The sequence below is a fragment of the Podarcis cretensis genome (assembly GCF_951804945.1).
Source record: "Podarcis cretensis genome assembly, chromosome: 1".
In the NCBI taxonomy this organism is placed as follows: Eukaryota; Metazoa; Chordata; class Lepidosauria; order Squamata; family Lacertidae; genus Podarcis; species Podarcis cretensis.
In genome coordinates, this window is record NC_137170.1 from 83,700,817 (window position 1) to 83,723,245 (window position 22,429).

Below are 22,429 nucleotides of genomic sequence, written 5' to 3' on the forward strand. Positions count from 1 at the left end.
TCAACACTCTCTGTACACTGTGAACTCACATCAGCCTGTGACCATTTTCACTGAAAATAATACCTTGGTGTAAGTCCATGCTCACCTGGTATTTATCGGGATCAGCTCCTCCAGCCTGTGCCACAAAAAGCCCTGAGCCATCTTCCAGCTCCATCTCATCAGGCGAGCGTTCAAAACGGACCCGCTCAAACTCCTCGCAGTCTACGTAGAGAACGACTTCCTCATCCTCCACACTGATGGCAAAGCGAGTCCACTGATTGACTAGGGAAGGCACTGTGAATGCAGCAGCGGCATAGGAGTTCTGAGAGCCAGGCTCCGTATAATAGAAGATGATCTGCTGTTTTCCATCTTTCACCTCTGATAGCTTCACGCCAACATAAATGATTGACTGGGAGGCATCCGTGATAGCAAAAAGGACCCCTGCCTTGTCTGTGGTGGGCTGCACATGGAACAAGAGCGAGAAGTCTCTGTAAAAAGGGCTGGGGAGGTGGTAACGTGCCACTTGTCCAGTGTTGGCATCCAGTCCAAACACATAGCCAGGGCTGTTGTCTGGGCCATACACTTTGGTTATCTGGTCTGGTGGGGGATCTCCAATCAGCTCCAAGAGGCCAACTTCTGTGCTGAAGTTTTCTGGTGAAGGGGGAAAAAAGGCATTTCAGAAATAAGCAAGACAGTGTTGTTCAGTATAGTATGGATACATTCATATAGGAGAGTCTTCCAAGTATCAGTGATGTGGCTCAAATCCACATTGAAAGGCAGAAAACTGTGGATTGGACCCAACTAAAGAGTCCCACTAGTATAGGGCCCTCTAGCTGCACAATGAAATTTTTTTGCCCGCCCCCTGTGCCCTCCCTAAATCTGTTCCAAAGGGTTGAAAGGAAACCTGTATGAGATTTAGGAGGTCCACAGGGAGACGGGGGGAGGGGAGAGTTGCACTGTGCAGCCAAAACTGTATACATTGGCAGAATTGTTTAGTTGGATAACTCCCTATCTCTCAAAAAAATCCGGGAGAGTCAAGTTTGCAGTATGCAGCACACATCACAGTGCAGGTAAGAGTGAACACCTAATAAACATATTTTAGGATCAAGCCTATTCTCTTGACTGTAATTTGTTTTAAATGCTTTTAGTACTTTATTTTTAAATTGTTGTAACCCACCCAGAGACGTCATGGTGAAGGGTGGGAAAGAAATCTAAACCACCGCCAACTATCTTCAAGGCAGCTTATGCCTCCAGTTGCAAAGCTGAACTAAGGAGCCATCGCATTTACACTTAGCAGCAATAAACAATTCACTAGAATGAGTCAACAATGGTGAGCTTAGTACCATAACTCAACAACTTAAGTCTCTGATCCTGAATATTTTCAAGGAATAAAATACTGTATGCTCACAACATTCTGCTTCCATGTACTTCAAGAGTGTCAGGCTTCAAGTACCTATCTGAGATATTAATTTCAAAAGACACTTTTATGCACACATGGCCTAAACAGATATGCTCATTAAATGCTATATATGCAGAAAGGCATGTATGCATGAGCCCATTACATTATGCCATGCTTTACTGCATGGAAAACCTGCCATCTTGATGTGGTAGTATGGCTGTATTATTTTTTGAAACATAAAACCATTCAATAAAAATTATTTTTTTAAAAGAAAAAAGAAAACCTGCCATCTTGAGCGAACCAGCTCTATTTTCCTTCTTGGTTTACTTCAATTTATCACCACTCCAAAAAAACCCCACCGGCCCGAACAAACTAAACACAGTTCAACGATTTGGTTTTTATTAGGGAAGCTTTCACTAGATGAATAAAGTTGCCTCTGTAATGCTTTGGGGAAGAATTTGCCCTATGACGAATTCCATGATTATTATAGCTTCATAAAAAAAAAAAAAAAATTGTGAAATTTCAAATGGAAGCCTATGGGCAAGCTTTAAAAATGTAGAGTGGTTAATATGAGTTTTGACCTCCATCCAGGGGGGTACCTAGTGGTTGGCTAGGTTGGCCCCTGCTATGGGTGGGTACAAAAATCGTTAAGAAAGACAAAGAGAGCCAATGATTGCCTAGGGGGCAAGGGATGGCAGGGGGGCCAAGGGCACAAGAGAGCCTAGATACGTCTCTGCCTCCACCCTATGCTGTCTTTTGGATTGTGCAGAGAACATTTTACTAATCAGATTACTGTAGCACAGCAGCACAGATGCATTAGTTTAGCTGATCTGTTTAAGTTACCCTGAGAGGTTGCCTATGGCATTAATATAACAAAGCACAATGGAACAATTAGAAAAGCTGGGTGACTAGGATTACAATAATGAATAACAATTGTACATTCTTATTAGAAATAATAGCTGCTGTGATACACGCAGGCATCAGCAGAAATCAAAGAAAATGTGTGTATTTTCTTTAGAACTTTTTCCACTCATAAGTTATTACACTCAAATCAATCAGCTAAAGGTCATAAGGTTAATTGTTTAGCATTTCTTCAAACAGGTGACAGCTCTACAAAAAGTGTGTGGAACAGTACTGGCAATTTTGAATGGTGAATGTTCACTTAAATGTCAGGATAAGCCCAGCAATAAACGTAGAACCAGGAATGGCCCCCAACTTCTGTGTTTACTGCAGAAATGCATGTCCATTTACACACATATACCATTCACAACTGATAGTACATTTTGTTGTAGCATATTCTAAAACAAATTAGATGTGAATCTGCCCTGACATTCTCTTGACCAAAGGTTCACAAAAACTTGGAGCCAGCAATGCCTTGGAAAAATCAAATTTAAGAAGTCAGCTGAATAGCCCCTCTGTTCTTCCTCTTTCTAGGCAGCTATTTACATTTCAATTAGATTACTGGTACTTAAATACATAATAAGCCACCCAACCCATGACACGGTCCTTTTCTTCAACGCAATTCAGATAATACAACCAGTGTATGGACAGTCTACAGGCCATTCCCTGGCGTTTTTGTGACAGCATGGGCCGGAAGACACAAAGGGCATGGCCCATTATGAGAGATAATGCAAATCATGAATGCAAGTAGCTTAATAAGTAAAGGTAAAGGTAAAGGTACCCCTGCCCGTACGGGCCAGTCTTGACAGACTCTGGGGTTGTGCGCCCATCTCACTTAAGAGGCCAGGGGCCAGCGCTGTCCAGAGACACTTCTGGGTCACGTGGCCAGCGTGACATCGCTGCTCTGGCCAGAGCCAGAGCCAGAGCCAGAGCCGCACACGGAAACGCCGTTTACCTTCCTGCCGGTAAGCCGTCCCTATTTATCTACTTGCACCCGGAGGTGCTTTCAAACTGCTAGGTTGGCAGGCGCTAGGACCGAGCAGCGGGAGCGCACCCCGCCGCAGGGATTCGAACCGCCGACCTTTTGATCGGCAAGTCCTAGGCGCTGAGGCTTTAACCCACAGCGCCACCTGCGTCCCGCAAGTAGCTTAATATGTTGAGAATAAAGGGATTACTTTAAATCATTTTAGTAAAATACAAAATTATTAGCATGAGTTGTGCCATGGGCCTATGTGTTTATCAGTCACCCATGTGCTTTTGCTCTCACTCACTTCCAACCAAGGCCAACACTACATATTTATGACAAACTCCCTCATAATGGTAATGCTGAGACAAGGGGAGAGAAATTGCAGGGGGAAATGTGTAACTGGGTGGGATTTGTAACCCTTCTCCCACCTGCCAGTACTGACTTCTGTAGGCTGCTCACCCTTGGTGGACTTTGGGGAAGAGAATAGATCCAGTATTTGTAAGGGAGAATTGGTAGGAAGAATTCAGTACATAATTAAGCAGTCTGGTTTTTTGTTGTTGTTGTTTTTTAAAATAATATTGAATAAGATTTTGGAAATTACAAAAAGAAAAAAGAAAAGTTAAACATAGAAAAACAGAAACAAAAACAAAAACACTACATAAAACATTAAATTAACCAAACAAAACAAAAACAATTAAAAGCACTTCCAATATTTTCGATCTTAACTTTCATACACTTGTTTCATTGACTTCCTCAACGCCTCCCTTTTTGTATTCCACTTCAATTAACTATTTCAGCAAGTCCTTTCCATCTTCATCTATTTTCTGTCTTATAGTTAATTTTAACATATTGTAACTTAGTTTTTTCCCCTTTTAATGCATTAACAATCTATCTATACCTAGTTCCTTCTAACATTTCTGCCAAAGCCATATAACTTTATTCCACCTTTTTTCTAAAGCTCCTTAATTTTACAGTATTTCTGTAAATAATCTTTAAATTTTTTCCAATCTTCCTCCACCGACTCTTCTCCCTGGTCTTGGATTCTGCCAGTCATTTCCGCCAGTTCCATATAGTCCATCAACTTCATCTGCCATTCTTCCCGGGTGGGTAAATCTTGTGTCTTCCAGTACCTCACGATGAATATTCTTGCTGCTGTTGTCGCATACATAAAGTTCTATCCTTCTTTGGCACCAATTGGCCGACCATGCCCAGGAGAAAGGCCTCTGGTTTCTTCAGGAAGGTATATTTAAATACCTTTTTCATTTCATTATAAATCATCTCCCAGAATATCTTAATCCTTGGGCATGTCCACCAAAGGTGAAAGAATGTACCTTCAGTCTTATTACATTTCCAACATTTATTTTCAGGCAAGTGATAGATCTTTGCAAGCTTGACTTGTGTTATGTACCACCTGTAAATCATTTTCATTAAATTCTCTCTTAGGGCATTACATGCCGTAAATTTCATACCTGTGGTCCATAACTGTTCCCAGTCAGCCATCATAATGCTATGTCCAACATCTTGTGCCCCATAATTAAGCAGTCTGTAACACGTGCATTGTCAACTAAATATTTGGCATGTGGCCCCATTCAAGAGAAACAGCTATGACCCAGGCAGCTAGCTCCTGGAGAGCTGACAAAGCAGTGTGACCTAGTTGGAGAAGTTAACTACTACTCTGTGCAGGCTCCCAAACCTCAGCAAAAATAAAGTTTGTTCTACCGTGAACTTGGCTCTTAGTAAGTTTCTACATCCACAGCAGCAGGAGGCAACACACAGCCCTCCTTGTGTTCAGCCCTCTGTTCTCACAGTGGACAACCAGCGGAAAGCCTGAAAGCATGCCACGATCACAAACAGCAAGTGTTATTCAGAGGCATATTGCTTCTGGAGTAGTGCACAGCCACTCCCAATATTGCTTCGGCAAATTCAGGTTGGGAAACCTACATATATACATGTGTCCTTTAAAATGTGTGTGACAGGCTTCAGCCAAAGTTCCAGGGCATAAAATATAAAATACAATAGCAATGATGAACAGCAGCAGTTAAAAACAACCACACCAGGCAAAATAAAACTCTTTTAGCCTGGTGCCCAAAGGGCAAACATTCCTTCCTGTGGTAGGAATCTACCAAGAAGGTCCTCCCTCTCTCTGGTCACCACCCACCTCTCCTCAGATGGCGGTGGTACCCAGAGGACAACCTCTAAAGATGGCAGTGCATGGGCAGATTGATACAGGAGCAGCTGTCCCTTAGGATAGCTGGGTCCCATGCTGTATGAGCCTTTAAAGGGGAAGAACCATGGCACCAGATTGTGCACCAATGAGGCGATCTGAAGCAGCCTGCCTCAGGCAGCATGCTCCACAGGGGCTGGGAGATCCTGACCACCATCATGATGCCGCCACTGCATCTCCACTTCTTTTCTTCCAACTGTCACCCTTCTCTGGCCTCAGTGGCAGCAGCTTCTGACTTGGCTTTGGGTAAGCTGAAGACACAGCCCAAAGTCAATGCCAAGGCGTGTAGCAGCAACACTCTGCAGAACGCTCCCTTTTCACCAAGACTCTCAGCACAAAGGGGGCATTCCTGCAGAGTGGCTGCATTGCCCCTGGCCTCCTCCCACACTGCTGGGGCACATGCCTGGATTTGGGTGTGGGGGCAGCAGTGCTTCCTGCCAAAAGGTCTCTGTCCACCCCCTGGGAAGCACCTACATTTTTAATTGACATTGGAAGTAGACTGGGAGCTAGCGAAATTCTTGAAGTACTGGCAACGTGTGTTCGCAATGGCCAATCCCAGTATGCAGCCCGCTGTACTTTAAAATAAGTTAGCAGTTTTCTGGCCATTTCCAGAGATAGTCCCAAACACACCACATTACAGTTTACAGTAGTCAAGACAACTAAATCCAATCTTGCCCTGAGCAATTGGTTTGAATACTGCACTTCATTTTCCCTTATACTTCCCATGGATTTATATTTCCTTACTGTTGACATTAAGGCTGAAAATTCAAAGTGAAGGGCCTGAAATAACTCTTGAGGGGCCAGCCTTCTTTCCCACTGAAACGACAGTCGTGGCTGCTAGCACTTTGTTTTGAAAACCATGTCATCAAAGGCAAATGTTCAAAATCCTCTCTCAAATTATTTCCTGTTCCATAGGGATAGCATTTTATTGATTTTCAAGGCTTACATGAAACATACCATAACGTCAGCATCTGTTGCTTTCTGGCAGTGGCTGTACAGTAGGGACTAATTAACACCAACAACTGGTTCAGTGCTGTTTTGGTTTGTTTGGCTTAGAGGAAGAAAAAGTCTTCCCAAAACCACAACTGGAAATCCCTTCAGCAATTCTCCTGCGGCTCTGCAGAAGACTTGAGTTGGAAAACTCATCCTGAGAATGTGAACTCAGCAAAGCCTGCTTCCCTTCCCACTCCAGCCCCAAGAGGATGGATGCCACTCACTGCCATTTTTATCCACTCGTTAAATGAAGGATGAAGATTCACATAGATACAGCCATTGAGTTTCTAACTATGCAGAGAGATAGCATAGTTCACGGTTACCATCAGGATCAAAAGGGTGGTTATTCGAGAAACTCAAAAAGTCAGTGGACGGATTAAGATGGGGCAGTGAATCCTGAGCAATGGGTAATGAAGTCACCAGCGAGATCTGCCTTTCAAATATTCAGATTTGTATGATGATGATGATGATGATGATGATGATAATAGTCTTACTCCTGCAATACACTTCTCTACAAAGTCTTAGGGCTCATCCACATTTACCTTTTGCCCTACACTTTCTAGGCAAAGGTCCACAATTTAAAGCTCTGTGTACAAGCACTTTTTTGTTTGCCCTGGTGCTTTCCCCTTGAAAAGCTGCTCTTGATCACTGAATCAGAGCAAAAGGCAAGCCTTGGAAAACCATCCTAGGCAGCTTCCAGCAAAATATAAAAACTAAAATTAGGCCATTTTCAGTGGCACTCCTGTGACAACTGTAACATGTGCCTATTGGTACAGATCAATTAACTATAAAAAAAACTTTGTTGAATATGAGGAAGAGATTAGCCTTGTACTCCCCACCCAATCCCGCTATTTAGCCTTTTGAGGGTGACAAGAACAGCCATCTCCATCACTGATCGCAACCCAACCTCCTGCTGTATGAAGAAAACTAAGAAGTCACTGAAGCAAATAAAACTTTGCTACAGATCTGGTTTCACACACTGCAATACTTAAAACTGCAATTTAATTTCCCTCCAGTTCCACCTGTATAATAATCTTTCCCCCATCTTCATTTTCTGGGAGTTGAAATGAGGCAGCTGTGTTTGCACCAAAACCTTGGAAGAGATCCTAGCACATATAATGTTCTCTTACACGAAATAGACTTAAGGGCTTTTCACACAATTATAAAAAGGGGAGAGTTTTGCTTCAAAACATTTGAAGGGGATATGTTTGTTTGCAAACTCCTATAAATAGATAGCTGGGAGTTTCACAAGGTATTTGTTGGCAATATATTTACAGACATGGGTCTCTCCAAACATCATACTGCAAATGCCTCTTTCCTTTTGGTATTGTGTGCAAAGGCTCTCAAACAGATCAGGCATCCAAAACCATAGCCACACTCCAGAGTTCACGGCCCTTCTGCTTGGGCTCCAGGGAAAGTTCTTCCCATTAAAGTGCACAGCTGTTAGAGAGAAATCTAGCAAAGCGAACAGACTTGGGCTAGGAGAGGGAAAGGATGAAATATCTATGCAGCGCAGTGCTCTGGATTTAATGCTGACCTTGAGTCACCTCCATATTAGTTTGCTTGTAAAATGAGGTGACACTCAAGTTTTTACAGCAGGAAAGCGCTGCGCTGCTCAAAGACAAACGCAGGCCAGTTTCTGATAATATGAATGACAGCGAGTAGAAAGAAAAATGTGATTCATATCTTTCCCATTCCCCACCCACAACATAATTCCCATGTACAAAGCCGTCAGTCATCTTGAATAGAAAACTTTTCCTGGCTGCAGTTTCAGTTGTGGAACACCTGGCCGTAGGAAAGTTGACAAATCACAATCATTCCCTGGAGTTGGGGAAACAAGTTACCTTGGCAATAGGATCTGCAAACATCATGATGGCATGGCTTGAGGAGGGTATGTTTTAAAGGTATATCCCTACAGAGCAGCCTTTACCCATGCTAATAGGAGTTGTAGTCCAAAACATGTGGAGAGCACCTACTTGGTTAAGGCTCCTTTATAGGGAAATAACTGTAGTATTACCATAGAAAAAAAGTGTTTTACAGAAAGCTGTATCTATGAAGTTTTTGTTGTGGCCACTTGCCGCTTTCATTTCTTTAATTTTTGCCACAAATTACCCCACCCCAACAGCCTTCAAAACTGCCATTCCTACATTCTGTTGTTGTTGTTGTTGTTGTTGTAGTAGTAGTAGTAGTAGTAGTAGTATATACCATTCATCAGACTGGGTTGTAGTAGTAGTAGTAGTAGTAGTAGTAGTAGTATATACCATTCATCAGACTGGGTTGCCCCAGAAATGAATGCCACATAATATTCAGGGGTTCGAAGACCTCCACAACTTCAGATAACCATAAAGGGAAACAAAGTAATGCACTAAACTCCAGGAACAGGCAACTCAATAGGAGAACATGTAAGTTTGTGAGAGTATTTTGAATTTCTGATGGCCCTTGCCATCAGATTTCAAGGCACCAAGTGACCTGACACCTCAATTTTTTCCTGTTCTGACACAGCTATAAATAAAAAAAATTAGCTGTGGCTTGGTAAAATAGGATACATAGGATATAATTGGGATAAATGACCTCTTGACCTCTTTGTAGGGTACATCCAATTTGAATCAATTTCTGTTCAACCACTAGAAGTATACATATTCACTTTCAAATAAACTATACTGAGCCTAAACTTTCTAAAGGCATTCCTGCACCAGATGTTTTCCCCAGGATATGTTCAGGAACAGCTGGTGCCATCCACACAGCAGCCTGTCTGATGTCCTTGATCTGGGCTCCAATTCCAGGCTCCAGTTTGCTGTGTTTGCCCATAACGTTCCTCACAATGCCCAAGCACATGATGTTTGCACCAACCTTTTCTTTGTCCCTTCCCTGCTCCAAAAGGTGAAAATGCTGGTGCAGATACAGTCACACCTCGGGATAAATACGCTTCAGGATAAGTATTTTCAGGTTGCGCTCCACGGCGACCCAGAAGTAACGGAGCACGTTACTTCCGCATTTCGCCGCTCGTGCATGAGCAGATGATCAAAATGACACCAAGCGCATGCGGGGAAGCGGCGAAACGCGACCCGCGCGGACATGTTTTACATTCTGTTCAGGATGCGAACGGGACTCCGGAGCGGATCCTGTTCGCATCCCAAGGTACTGCTGTACTTCACATGGCAATTGTATTTGTCAAGCTGTATCATTGTTCACTTACTGTCAGCGTTCACAAATATATAAAGGGTGAAAGAAAGATACCTATCTCCAGTGAAAGGTGACCTATGATGTGCATGAACTAGGAAGGTGCAACTGACCTCAGTTCCCTGGCGCATGTTCAGTGAGTGTCTGGAGATGCATGCTTCCCTTTCACAGAGTGTCATGCTTGCTGCGGTACATGAATCTGGTTTGTTTCAACTCACCATAGTTAAGATTATCTGCAGTTTAGGTTGTGGACAGCACTCTAAATTGCAGCACACTAAACTCCATCTAAAATGGAATTGGAAGCTTGCTCAGAGCCACAATGAATGAGGAGAGAGGTGGGAAAGAGAGTCTAAGTCCAGGATGAAACTAAACTCATTTTCCTAACAACAACAAAAAACGTTCTAGGTATTATGTCCAAATGCTGCCATAAAGAAAAGGCAACCTTTAATGTACAATCTTATACACCAGGGGCAGCCAATAGGGTGTCCTTCATATGTTGCTGGACTCCAGCTGCCACACGCCCTAGCCAGCATGGCCACTGGGGCAATGATGATGAGATGAGCCCTATTGGATCAGACCAAAGGCCCATCTAGTCCAGCATCCCATTCCCACAGTGGCCAGCCAGATGCTTATGTGAAGCCTGGAAGCAAGACCTGAGCGCAACAGCACTCTCCCAAGGCATAGTATTGCACTATTAGTTTCATGAGAAAATGTTAGAAACTGATGAATGCAGTTGTACTGAGCCCAACACCCACCATATTCTCTTGCAACCCCCTCCCTGCATTGCAAATTCTCTTCCTCTACTCCATGGGAAAGCCTCCTAGATCGACATTCCATGCCTCCCAACGCCACTGCACATTTGTACGTTTTGAATGGAAATGGAAATAATTACAAACAAAAGTACATTGAGTTTTCTCTCAAGGCATGCTGGAGTTTGCATATCCAGAAATTATTCTCTTACCAGCCCCAGCAGAACATCTGGCTATGTTCACGACCTGACCCTCACAGCAAATTCTTATTTTTCTGGCATTGTTTTACAGCTCTTCTCAATCACCCACACAGTGGGTGAGATTTTTTCCTAACACATGTCGTTTCTTCAAGTTAGAGCCAACAGTGTAATAACCTCTTTCTCTATACAAAAAAAAGGTTGAAACTCAAAATGCTGTTTTAAAAATTCAAGCTTTCAATTACACACAGTTTACCAAAAACTGAAAAACTCTTAAAATAAAAAAAGAAGTAAAAGTGCAGCAAAAATTGTTACAATTCAAAGATAAAGAGTGTGTAGGCAAAGGGTGGATTAAGAAGTCGAGGTGTGGGGTGGAGAGATGAATAAATCCAAAAGAACAGACATATAAACTGAAAACATCCTCAAAACTCAAAGCTGACTACTGTGATGAAGGCATGAACTCAAGACTCATAAGGAGCAACTTCATGGAGAAGATTTTAAAACCAGTATCAAAATGAAAATGGAGACAAGAACCTGAGAAATAAAAAGCATTATGGTTTTCCCAAGTACCTTGGGAGGAATACAGGAATGCACTTGGTTTCCCACGCTTGCAAAGTGTTTATGGCTAAGGGAAAGAAAGATTATTTTGCAAAGAGAGATAACTTTAATCACATCCACAGACTTGAAAGGAAAATATCAATCAACAGCTGCATTGCTGCAACTTTCACCATTGTGGGAGAGGTTTTCTAGGTCAAAAAAGGTCATTGTGTATTTAGAGCCCTCCCCATATTCGGGGGGGGGGGGCGGTCAGGAACCATTACTTTTAAAGAGTTCACTTTACACTATGGTAAAGCAAGACCGTGGGGGTGGGGTTTATCAAACGCCAGGAGGCAAGTTTCCCCTCCAGGAATGCCACCTGGAAGAGAAACATTCTGCAACATTTGAGACAAACATTAACCACAGTCCTGAGACTCATTGACCCATAAGCAAACAAACTGACCTGTCTTATGTGCTATTTGCATTTTAGTTGTACTCACAAGCTGCTTAATCTCCAAAAGACATTAGCCTAACAAAATTAAAATGTGCTTGATCAGTAAAAACTCAAGACACGCAGTGGGCGTTTCTATAAAATCTTGACAGGGATGGGGGGGGGGGGACCGGAGTAAACAGAAAGCATTATTTTTCTGTGAAAAATTAAGAGGGTGAAAATTAGAGCATTTCGCCGTCAAAAACAAACAAGCAAACCCTAAATATTTCAAGTCCGTGAAATGTTGCCATTTGGCCTCTGCAGATGTTATGTTTTGAGCCAAAGGATCCTCGAAGCCATACAGGAGACTAACTTTTGAGATAATAGAGAAAATGTGCAGCCAAGGACCTTTCACTCCCACGCTCAAGTATCTAATATAAAGGGAGGCTGTCAGACCTACAACCCACAGGAAATAGCAAAGGGACACCCCACACAACTTCAGAACCCAGGACCGTGCTGCTTTCTGACCCTGCCCAGTGCCTATACTGTGAACAAAGATAACCCTGTGTCTGTTGTGACTCACACATTGCCACAAGGAAGATTAATGGCTCCTAGAGGATGATCAGTCAAAGGAAATTACCAGATGCCTCCTCATCCTCTTTATATATAACAAATTGTTGAAAGTTCACAAAGCAGATCTCCTAGCAGGAGCCTGCCAGTACTCTTCGACCTTACAGACAGCTTTGGAGCAATAGCCAGTCATGTAACTGCTTTGAACCTTGTACTAGAAGAACATTGGTCTAATGCAGCCTTTGGTCTAATGCAGTGCCTTCCATCAGCTTCGCCTGGTGGCCTGCTGAACCCCTGTCTGGACAAGGAAAGATTGACTTCTGTTGCCCATGCTCTGACAGCTTCTAGGTTAGATTGCTGCAATGTGTTATACTTGGGACTGCCTCTGAAGACGGTTCAGAAACTTCAGATGGTTCAGAATTCAGCACCCAGCTGGCTCACCAGCGCAAGATGGTTTGAGCATATAGCACCGATCCTGGTTCGACTACACTGGCTGCCAGTTAGTTTCCAGGCCACATTCAAAGTTCTGCTTTTGACCTATAAATGGCTTAGGAGCACAATACCCCAAGGACCGCCTCTCCCCATATGAACTGACCCAGAACCTGCAGAAGGTCCAGAGGGCGGCAACACAAGAAAGGGCCTTTTGTGCAGTGGCTTCCTGCTTGTGGAATGCTCTCCCCAGGGAGGCTCGCCTGGCGCCTTCATAACATAACTTTAGGTGCCAGGCAAAAACATTCTTCTTCCTTTTAAAACTGGTGTGTGTGTGTGTGTGTGTGTGTGTGTGTGTGTGTGTGTGTGTTATTGTTTTTCTTCATTATTACAGGATACAACTTCGTGTTTTTATAATGTAAACCGCCCTGTGATCCCCAAATGAAGGACGATGTAGAAATTTAAATTAATTCATTAATTAATAAGTCATTTAACATCAAAATGCAGTTTATGAAGCAATAGCACCACAGCACAATAAATATCAGAATTAAAAGACATCAAAACAAACAAACAAAGCTGATTAGGCGGCAGTTAAAACAAGTGATAAAAGCATAAGAACGTAAACAGGGTCTGCTGGATCAGGCCATAGGCCCATCTGGGCCAGCATCCTGTTCTTACAGTGGCTAACAGTAGAACAGCATCCTGTTCTACAGTGGCTTTCCTGTGGGAAACCCAGAAAAAGAACCTGCATACAAGAGCATTCTCTCCTCTGTATAAGGATCCTCAATGCCATTAAGGGGAGAGACTTCACCCAGCACGTGGTACCAGGTAAACATATCTAGAGAGAAATCTATACCTAGGCACTACCACAGAAATCTCTCCAAATGTTAATGTGCTGATAATGTGATAAAGCTGTGTTATAATTACCGTAGTCTTGTGAATACTCCAAAAAAAGAATGGATTGAACAAGAGCATATTGAACGGTTTGTTTCTCGGTTTTTAAAGAAATGCTTCTATACCTCTGTAATACAAATTATTGTTTCCAGCTCTGCTTCACAGCCCTGAAGCCAAGAGTAAGAAAGACTTGGAAATTCAGGTTCCCAGAAAGCAGAGCTTCAAGAAAACCTTAAGCAGCTGTGCTATTCCTTGAGTCAAAAGAGCACAGGGCTGTCCTAAAGGCCTCCCTCCCCACGCTGCCCTTCAAAACCCACTCCCTACTTTCTCCCCCTGTCCTTCCCCCGCCATCCAATGCAATTAAGTCTTATAAGAAAATCCTGTGAAGAAGGGAAAGCCAAAAAATGAACAGGGAGTTTCCTTGGAACGCATGCCGTTCAATGCAACTTATGTGTCAGCTTCCCTTAAAACAGTTCCATCTAGAACACTTACATGAAGTTTACAATGTGAGGTTTTCACATGAAATTCAAGTTTATCCTAGGATAAACTGGCAGCCATAAAGAAGCAAGCCTCTCACTTCATATACCTATCGAAGAGCATTCTGTTCAATTAATCATTATAATAGAGATTAAGGTGGTTCCATCTTCAATACACACACTTACAAAGATGTGCAAAGACACTATATGATAAGCCTTCACTGTAGCTATAGGGACACTTTTGTTGCTGCTGCTGCTGAGGGGGGTGTTTTGGTTTTTACAAGACTAGCAATCAAACAGATGGTGTAAAGTGTAATTCCTTAATTTCTTAGATTATGTTCATGGACATCTGCAAATGGGTACCAGGGTAGTCCCCTCTCCTGGATGAGCAACAATTTCCAGATTCCCAGTTTTCGTTCAAAAACAGGGGCGGGAGCAAGATTTTCCCTTGTAGAACCTGAGATCCAAAGCAAAAAATAATAATACTGATGCCCCCCAAAGAGAACCCTTAAGGCATCCAGGATTGTAGCATAGCTTTGGGCAGTAGCATGTCTACCCAAAAGTAGCAGCAAAGCCAGGAGTTCACGATTTTTGTAATTCGTGTCATATTTCACACCAGAAAAATGTTACTCCCCCACCAGTAAAACGATAACAAAATCTTACCAATACCATCAATCAATATCACCATCGATATCAATAATAGTGATAAAATTAATTGCTATTACATCAACATTGCAGGGGAAAGGGCTGTGTCTGAGACAGTGTGGCTTATGCCAGTCCTGCAAAGTAACCCAATGTTATACTCATTTTTCTAGGGGGTGGGGGGAGGATGAGTTGGTACACAAGAACCCTGTATTGTTAACCTGGGGCACTGGTTTTTTCTCAGGGAAATTCAGGGAGAGCTATGAAGTTGACTGTAGCAGTAATGTCACTCATTAAGCGCTAGAGGAAGTAGATGGAGCCAGAGAAAGGATTGAGTTTTCAACTGTGGCAGGATGCTGTCTGGACGCCAGGTCTAGCTGCAGATGGATGGCAGGTCTACCCTCACAGATAAACAATGGAACGGTTTACCTGGGATACAAGTTTTTCAGGATACCCAATTCCTTGTGTGCCAGGTGTTGCCACTGCTCAGTCACAAAATCCACCAGAAAAGGCTGCCCTGTTCCCAGATGCTAGATACAGGTCTATACTTTCCCCCCTTCCCTGGAAAAATTATAGCAGGTACCCATGGTGTCATGTGTGCACATGTGGTGGAGGGAGGAGATAAGAATGGGAACACTGGGTTCATCAGCCAAGCACACAGCACTGTACGAAACAACTGCACCAATTGGATTCATGTCCAGACCCGACCAAACAGATTTTTTTTCCCTAGGATTGCTGACTACAATACTGTATTCTATTATATCCTCTTGACAGCTGTAAAAATTACAAGGCATGAATGCCAGCAAGTTTGGGACATGATGCAAATGTTTGCCCTGAACTGGTGCCATTAAAAGAGAGAGGGTGTATGCCAGATGTTTCAAATTATGAAGTTGCTTAAACTCCTATCCATACTCCTGTAAGGGGTGGACAAACATTTGTGGGTTTTTTCCTTTTTAAAAAATCCTCTTTTATCCATACTTATAGCAATAGAAAGGGGACGTGGGTGGCACTGTAGGTTAAACCAGAGCCTAGGACTTGCTGATCAGAAGGTTGGCGGTTCGAATCCCCGCGACAGGGTGAGCTCCCGTTGCTGGGTCCCAGCTCCTGCCAACCTAGCAGTTCGAAAGCACGTCAAAGTGCAAGTAGATAAATAGGTACCGCTCCGGTGGGAAGTTAAACAGCATTTCTGTGTGCTGCTCTGGTTCGCCAGAAGCGGCTTTGTCATGCTAGCCACATGACCCGGAAGCTGTACGCCGACTCCCTTGGCCAAAAAAGCGAGATGAGCGCCGCAACCCCAGAGTCGGTCACAACTGGGCCTAATGGTCAGGGGTCCCTTTACCTTTACCTTATAGCAATAGAAAGAATTGCATAAAACGGATGTTCTTTGAGGGTGAAGCCTCAAATATGGATTTTGTGGTTGTGTGCACATTACCACTTACTCTGCTTTCAGTGCACTCCTACCACTGGTGTTAAAAGCTGAGTAAACATGACGTTAGTCACAGTCCATATGTTTCCTGTTGTTTCTTGAGAAATACTGTGATTTGATATGTTTTCCCTCAATCCAGCTTCCATCCACTTTGAAACCATAACTGTTGATTAAGGTGAGGCGTGTACTTTTAGGACAGCCATTGAGCATGTGCAGATGAAGCTACGTTCAGCATGGGGAAACAAATCAGGTAATATGTATCGTGTGAAGACATCCCCGAGTCCTTTCTGGTGTGTACAGCAACATAAAAAGCATATTTGATACACAGTGGCTGGAAACTGCTAACATGTACCATACTGGCCTGAATATAAGCCACACTTTTTTTTTCCAAATTCCAACCATGAAAAGTTAAAGTGTGGCTTAAATTCGTGACCTTACAAAAATTGGCTTTTACAATATCGCTGCAGGATTTTCTTCTACATTTGCCATTTACGGGTGTGAGTGCCTGCGGAATTTTAAGGGAGAAACTTATATTCGGGTATTATCTTTTTTTTCTCCCCCCCCCCTTGAATTTTAAATGTGTGGCTTATATGCGGGCATGGCTTATATATTCGGGTCAATATGGTATACAGCCAGAGTTAATTCCAGGAACATTCTAGAGCTCTTGGGGAACTCTGTACTTAATTTTCCCATTTTAAGATTATGATTTTAACTATCAGCACATACTGGGATGGTGGGGTAGTTGTGTTTCCACCATGTTTCTCTGTTTCCACAGCAACCTGGTATTAACCCGAGTAGGTGATTGACACTTGCAAGTGTTTGAAATGTGGTGAATATTAGTTTTCACAAGCTAATGCCAATTGAATTTTGTGAATGTGGAGAAATTTACATCAGCAAATACGTGCAGTATGCCAAATGGGACAGTCATCATTCACCAATGTATATCAAATAAGTAATGGGTGGCTGGCATCCATATTTTCTACAGGACTGTCACCACTCACATGTAAATATTGACTTCTAGCCCAAAAGTCTAAGCAGGCCTGCTGGGATCTTAATTTGGCCTCTGAGGCCATTTCCCCCAAGCCCCGCCCACTCACACTGATAATAAGTGACTTCAATCACAATATGTGCCTGGCGCCTGGATAACTGTGAACACTGTCCAAAGGGTTAAAGTAAAATTAATCCAAGTGCATGTAAATGTGTGAAAATTAAGACTTTTCCTTTAGGAAGTAAAAGGGTTACAGCAATCAGCATCTGAGCATACACAAAAATGGTTCAGTTTGATGCTTAAGTCAATGCAGAACACACATGCACAGAAAATAGAAATTAGCTCACAATCAGTCGGCTTTCCCAGGTAACGTAGTGGGACAAATGAAAAGTCACTCAGACCTGTGCTTTCTGGGCATGGGACAAGCAGACGTGTGGACAAGCCCTCTGTGTTCTCCATTGCAGTGAGAAGCATTGTATTTCTACTTCAGTTATAGTAATTGTTTCTAAATGTGTGCGCATACACATAAATTAGCACGTCCAAATTAGTACATGCAGATGAGTGTCCTTTTTGAGCATTACATAAGTGGCCATCCTAAGTACCGCTGCTGCTACGTAAGCACTCACAAAGAGGAAAGGGAGGAAGGAACCAGCCCTCTTCTCTTTCCGATAAGTGCACTGACGAAAACCTCCTCCTGTCCTCCTGCCCCACCACATCATCATCAAGCGTAGCATAGAACAAAACATGGTATTTCAATGCACTGAAATGAACCCAACCTTACAAAGTACATTTTAACCCTAACCAGCAACCTTTGGAAGAAATTGATCCACAGCAAACATAAACATTTGGAAACACCTGAATCTACCAGAGTCAAACAGGGTGAAGTAATAGCCAATGAGGTACAGAACCAGAGTGGACGCAAAACATTATTATGGCATCTTCTCCTGAGAGTTCAAAAGGCAATCCAAAACCTGGCTGGGAATGAGTTCAGCTTAATGGGAGGGCGGGAGGGGGGCACAGCATCCGCAGTCCTATTGCTCATGCTGGGCAAGGTGGAAGACAGGGATGGGCAAAACACTGCGCCAGCCTGGCGCTGGTACAGTGATCAGGCATGGATCAGACCTGATGTCTTGTGACAGCAGTGGGTTTGGTTTGGGATCCAGTGGATCCCAGGGCAGCTCAGCCATTCCTCCATCCTGTTCCAGGAATGGCACATTTCAGGGCTTTCAGTGAGCTGTTGCTGGCGAGGATCCCCCCGGCAGCACTTGGCAAGCAAAGCAGGAAGCTCCATACCAGTGGCGTGGTGCTGGTCTCACTCTGCAGGCAGAGTCCAACAAAGCCCAGAAGGGTTAAATAGAGGAACATCTCCACCCAGTCCAAACCTGCTTCCCCCAACTTATAGCAGTTTCAATTCCAGTGTTTAGTGGCCAGGGAAATGGAACTCCAATGAAGGACCCTGAGATCCCTAAAAAGGAAACAGTGAGTGACTAACTCATCACTGAAAGCTAGAAAAAAGCCCACAGTACAGTCCCAAATGCCTCACTTGGCTCTTTAAAACTATGCAAGGCAGCTAAGACATCTCCACTGGGTTCCTTGCACACAAGGCTATGCATGCTCTCTCGTGAAAGCCAAGAGAGGCAGCAGCACAGGCAACTACAGTAACCCTGTGTGTGCTCCTTCCTTCAGCTAGAAAAAGCACTGCTGCAGTATCCCACCAGTTGATCCCAACTTGGAAAGTCAATGAAGAAGGAGGCTGAGGGGCAGTTAAGGCAGAAAGGGAAAGTAGGAGTGGGCAGGTCTTCTAACTTAGAAGGAATTCAGACAGGAAGAGAAGGAAGAATTCAATCCCACGGTTTAAAGCCTGAGGTCCTAAGGAGTCAGGAACCAGTCAGCCACCCCTCTAAGTTGTTCTATCAACATTTGGAACCTGTGTGTTTTCTGTGATCTTTTCGCAACCTGTACTTATGGCAGGAACCACCCATATGCACCTGCAGAATAAAGCATTGAAAATTGGGAGGCGTATTCTTGGACCCTCAAGGGAAAAGGCTCCTTGAACATAAATTTTATTGTCAAGATGTGCATTTCCCATCTGACTAACTAGATATCCTTCTATGAGATTTTAGAGTATCCATCAGGGTCCTAGAAAGGCCAGCAATACTAAGATAACAAAAAATAAAGGGTTTTATGCATGAAGATTCCATCTTGTGATGGAAGAAAAAGAACAATCACTCTAACTGGAAACCACATGGCAGATGCATGGACAGCTGAATCCCTGGACAGGAACATGTGCCCAAAATAACCACAAAGTGGCACAAAGACAATAGTTGCGCTGGGTGTGTGCAGAACAATTGTCCAGAGTGCTGAAACAAAGCACATCTGAAGCACCATTGTGAATGTTATTCATACTGAGATGCTTCTGCTCTGCATGCTCTCAGTAGATAAAAGTGCCATTTTAAATATTTTAGAACAACAGTTCAATCTTAAGTTATCTTGGGCTCAACTGATGTCTAAGAAAGAGGCTCCCGCTGTAAGAAAAAACATGCTTTCTTGTAAGATCCTTAGCTTGTGTGAATCAATGAATCTTCAAGGAATCAAGGAAAGGAATTCAGGCCTGGTGCCAGATTTTGGTGGGCCTCGAACAAGCTGCCCTCAGGGGGCACCCTTCAGTGCAGACCCACACCCCAAGAGCTTACCACAACCTGAGCCCTCAAAGTAGCAGTACTGTTGCAGCTGCCAACCTCACACCCATGGGTGGCCACTCATCCCCAAGCCCTTCAGATTCCCCTTTCCCTTCACACGTGCTTGAAACCTTTTCTAGTGGTGACACCGGAAAGGGCTGGGAGTCGAGCTGCTGTTCTGTGAACAATTACACTGCTGCTGCCAGGTAAGCCCATCAGCAAGCAAGCACAGGAGGCAAAGAGGTTGAGCAGCTGCCAGGCTCCTCCTCCTCATGAGCCCTCAAGGGGCAGGCTGGCAGCAGTGCCATCACTAGAGGGTTCACAGAACAGCAGGGCAAGCAAGCAGGCAGTCCTAGTGGGCGCTGCATGGGCCCCTGCAATTGTCCAAGGTATGTCAGGTGCTGATGCCAGATCTCAAGAAGTTCATTGAAGATGACTTGGAATAAAATGGATTTGTTTCAGAAGAGACAGTGAAGATTTTTATCCCAATGCATTCATGTGTCGATGCAGACAACTGCCTTTATAAATCCCACCAAGTATTAAGGAATGTTACCTTATTCTGTGGATGTTTTTGTATGAAGGCTTTTCCTAAAAAGGAAGTTCAGCATCAAAACACTCAATAATGCTGTGCGGAGTTTTTTCTGGCCTTGCAATGCAAGATCTGTAAGAATTAATGATAAAGAAACTCCTGCTGTCTGTCTGAAGGAAGTAAGAGCATGACTGGGTGGAAAGCCAAGCAATCTTAACTCTTCCAGTTAACACTCAAATTAAAGAGGAAATATTACCATTAAGAAGGTGAGCAGGTGTACATATTATTTTCAAAAAATACTCTGGAGTGTTTTCAAATACCTGCAGACATAATGTGAGAACTAGTACGCAAATCCTATCTATTTTCAAAAGAAGATTTGTGAATTCTGGGAGCTATTTCAAGATTCTTGATAGGCACAGGGGATAAAAGATACGCACTCAGATATATAGCTACAGATATGCTCCCATATCACAACTGGTCCCAAGGCAATGTTTTATACATTCTAGACTTAGAAGTATGTGAGATCTGATTTTAAGATCAACTGTACCCATAAATGTAATTTATTTTACCCCCTAGTCTCTGTATTGTACAGTGTGTCCTTGTGCAGCTAATATTCTCTGCATTCAGTTCCCATCTGTAAAACCAGCAAATGTTATGCCAAAATTAGTCCTTTAAGGGCCTTTTCTGTTGTAGCACCTATCCTATACAAGCAAGGCCCATCAGCCCTCATCACTATACTGTGTCAGGCAAATAGTGAAGACCTAGCTTTTAAAAATAGTGAAGATCTAGCTTGATGAACTGTAATTTTGACTGCCTCCCTTTTGGTGTGTGTCTGGAACAACACCAAAACTGCTGGTCTAACCTTAACAAATACTGGGCTACTCTAGATGGTAGAGGGTATCCCACACCTTATTTTAGGCTCCTTGTATACATACCTATAAGAGACAGCTCTCAATCCTACAACCCTACTAAGCTCAAGTGCTTGGAAATTAATTTATCCTTGTTTACATTATGGATGCCAACTTAATTCAAGTCCTTCAGCCCAACTGGGTTATGAATCTGGGTTGCTTGCATATGCATATCATCATAGCAAACCCATAAAGGGAACCAATATGTTGAAGTTAATATCAGATGAACCACAAGGCAGTCAAAAACGGAAAGGGTGGATTCACTCTCATTTGGAAGTCTTCATATCTGACCCACATAAAAGTGATTTAGCCAAAACAGAAGGAATGTATGTTACAGCTAAGCTAGATGTAATGGCTACTAAATTACGTAAATGACAACTGGCCTGTGTGTTCTTTGCAAAAATCAAGATAACCTTTTCATCTTTAATGGTCCAAGGAACAGTGAAACATACAAGAGGATTACTTACTCCCACTTTGATCACACCTATCGATGTGGTGTGAATCTTAGTCTAAACCATTTCAACAAAAAAAGCTATGTGCTTGCAAATCCATTCTCCATTCCTCTTCCAGGCTGCCGCACACTGCTTCCCAGGGATCTAACAGCCTAGGACCATGTGGCTTGTGCAAGTGCTTCTCATATACCTACAGTCATACCTTGGATGCCAAACGCTTGGTACTCGGGCGTTTTGGCTCCCGAACACCACAAACCCGGAAGTGAGTGTTCCGGTTTGTGAATGTTCTTTGGAACCCGAACGTCTGACAGGACTTCCACGGCTTCTGATTGGTTGCAGGAGCTTCCTACAGCCAATCAGAAGCCATGCTTTGGTTTCCAAACGTTTTGGAAGTTGAACAGACTTCCAGAATGGATTCCATTTGACTTCCAAGGTACAACTGTAATTATTTGGCTGCAGAATCATGAGAATCTTAACTTATATTTTCTTAAAGCAAATAAATATCTAGCTGTGAAATGAAGCTTACGTTCCACTTCTATCCTTTCCACCTTCTTAAAATGCTTTCCAGTGGCATTTGGGGCTCACAAAATTCCTGTATTGTAAAGCTTAAGTTGAGGTATAGGCTGCATTCAAGTGAGACCCACTTATCAAAACCACTATGCATCACAGTGTGCCTTGAAATTCCTCTCAGAAAATCTCAGAAAAAATGCACTGCATAGAAGTTCCAGTAATCGAGTATCATCCTTCATTGTGGGTCAAAGGCTATAGGATGCAACATTTTGAATGAAGTTAAGTAAACTTGCACCTGGTCAGTGCTGGGTGGGAGGCAGACTGGGAAACCTAGGTTCTGGTGTTGAAAAGGTTAGGATATAAGCGTAATTA

General features: G+C 43.1%; 1 protein-coding gene across 3 annotated transcripts in view; it reads right to left on the bottom strand.

Annotated features, from left to right (window-relative positions):
- The window catches only part of COL18A1 (collagen type XVIII alpha 1 chain), a 155,002-nt gene that overhangs the window by 57,018 nt on the left and 75,555 nt on the right, over positions 1-22,429 (bottom strand). For all 3 annotated transcript variants that reach the window (XM_079956194.1, XM_079956193.1, XM_079956192.1), the window contains one exon: positions 86-630. In XM_079956194.1, coding sequence (XP_079812320.1) covers positions 86-630 — 545 coding nt within the window. The remainder of the gene's footprint in view (positions 1-85; positions 631-22,429) is intronic.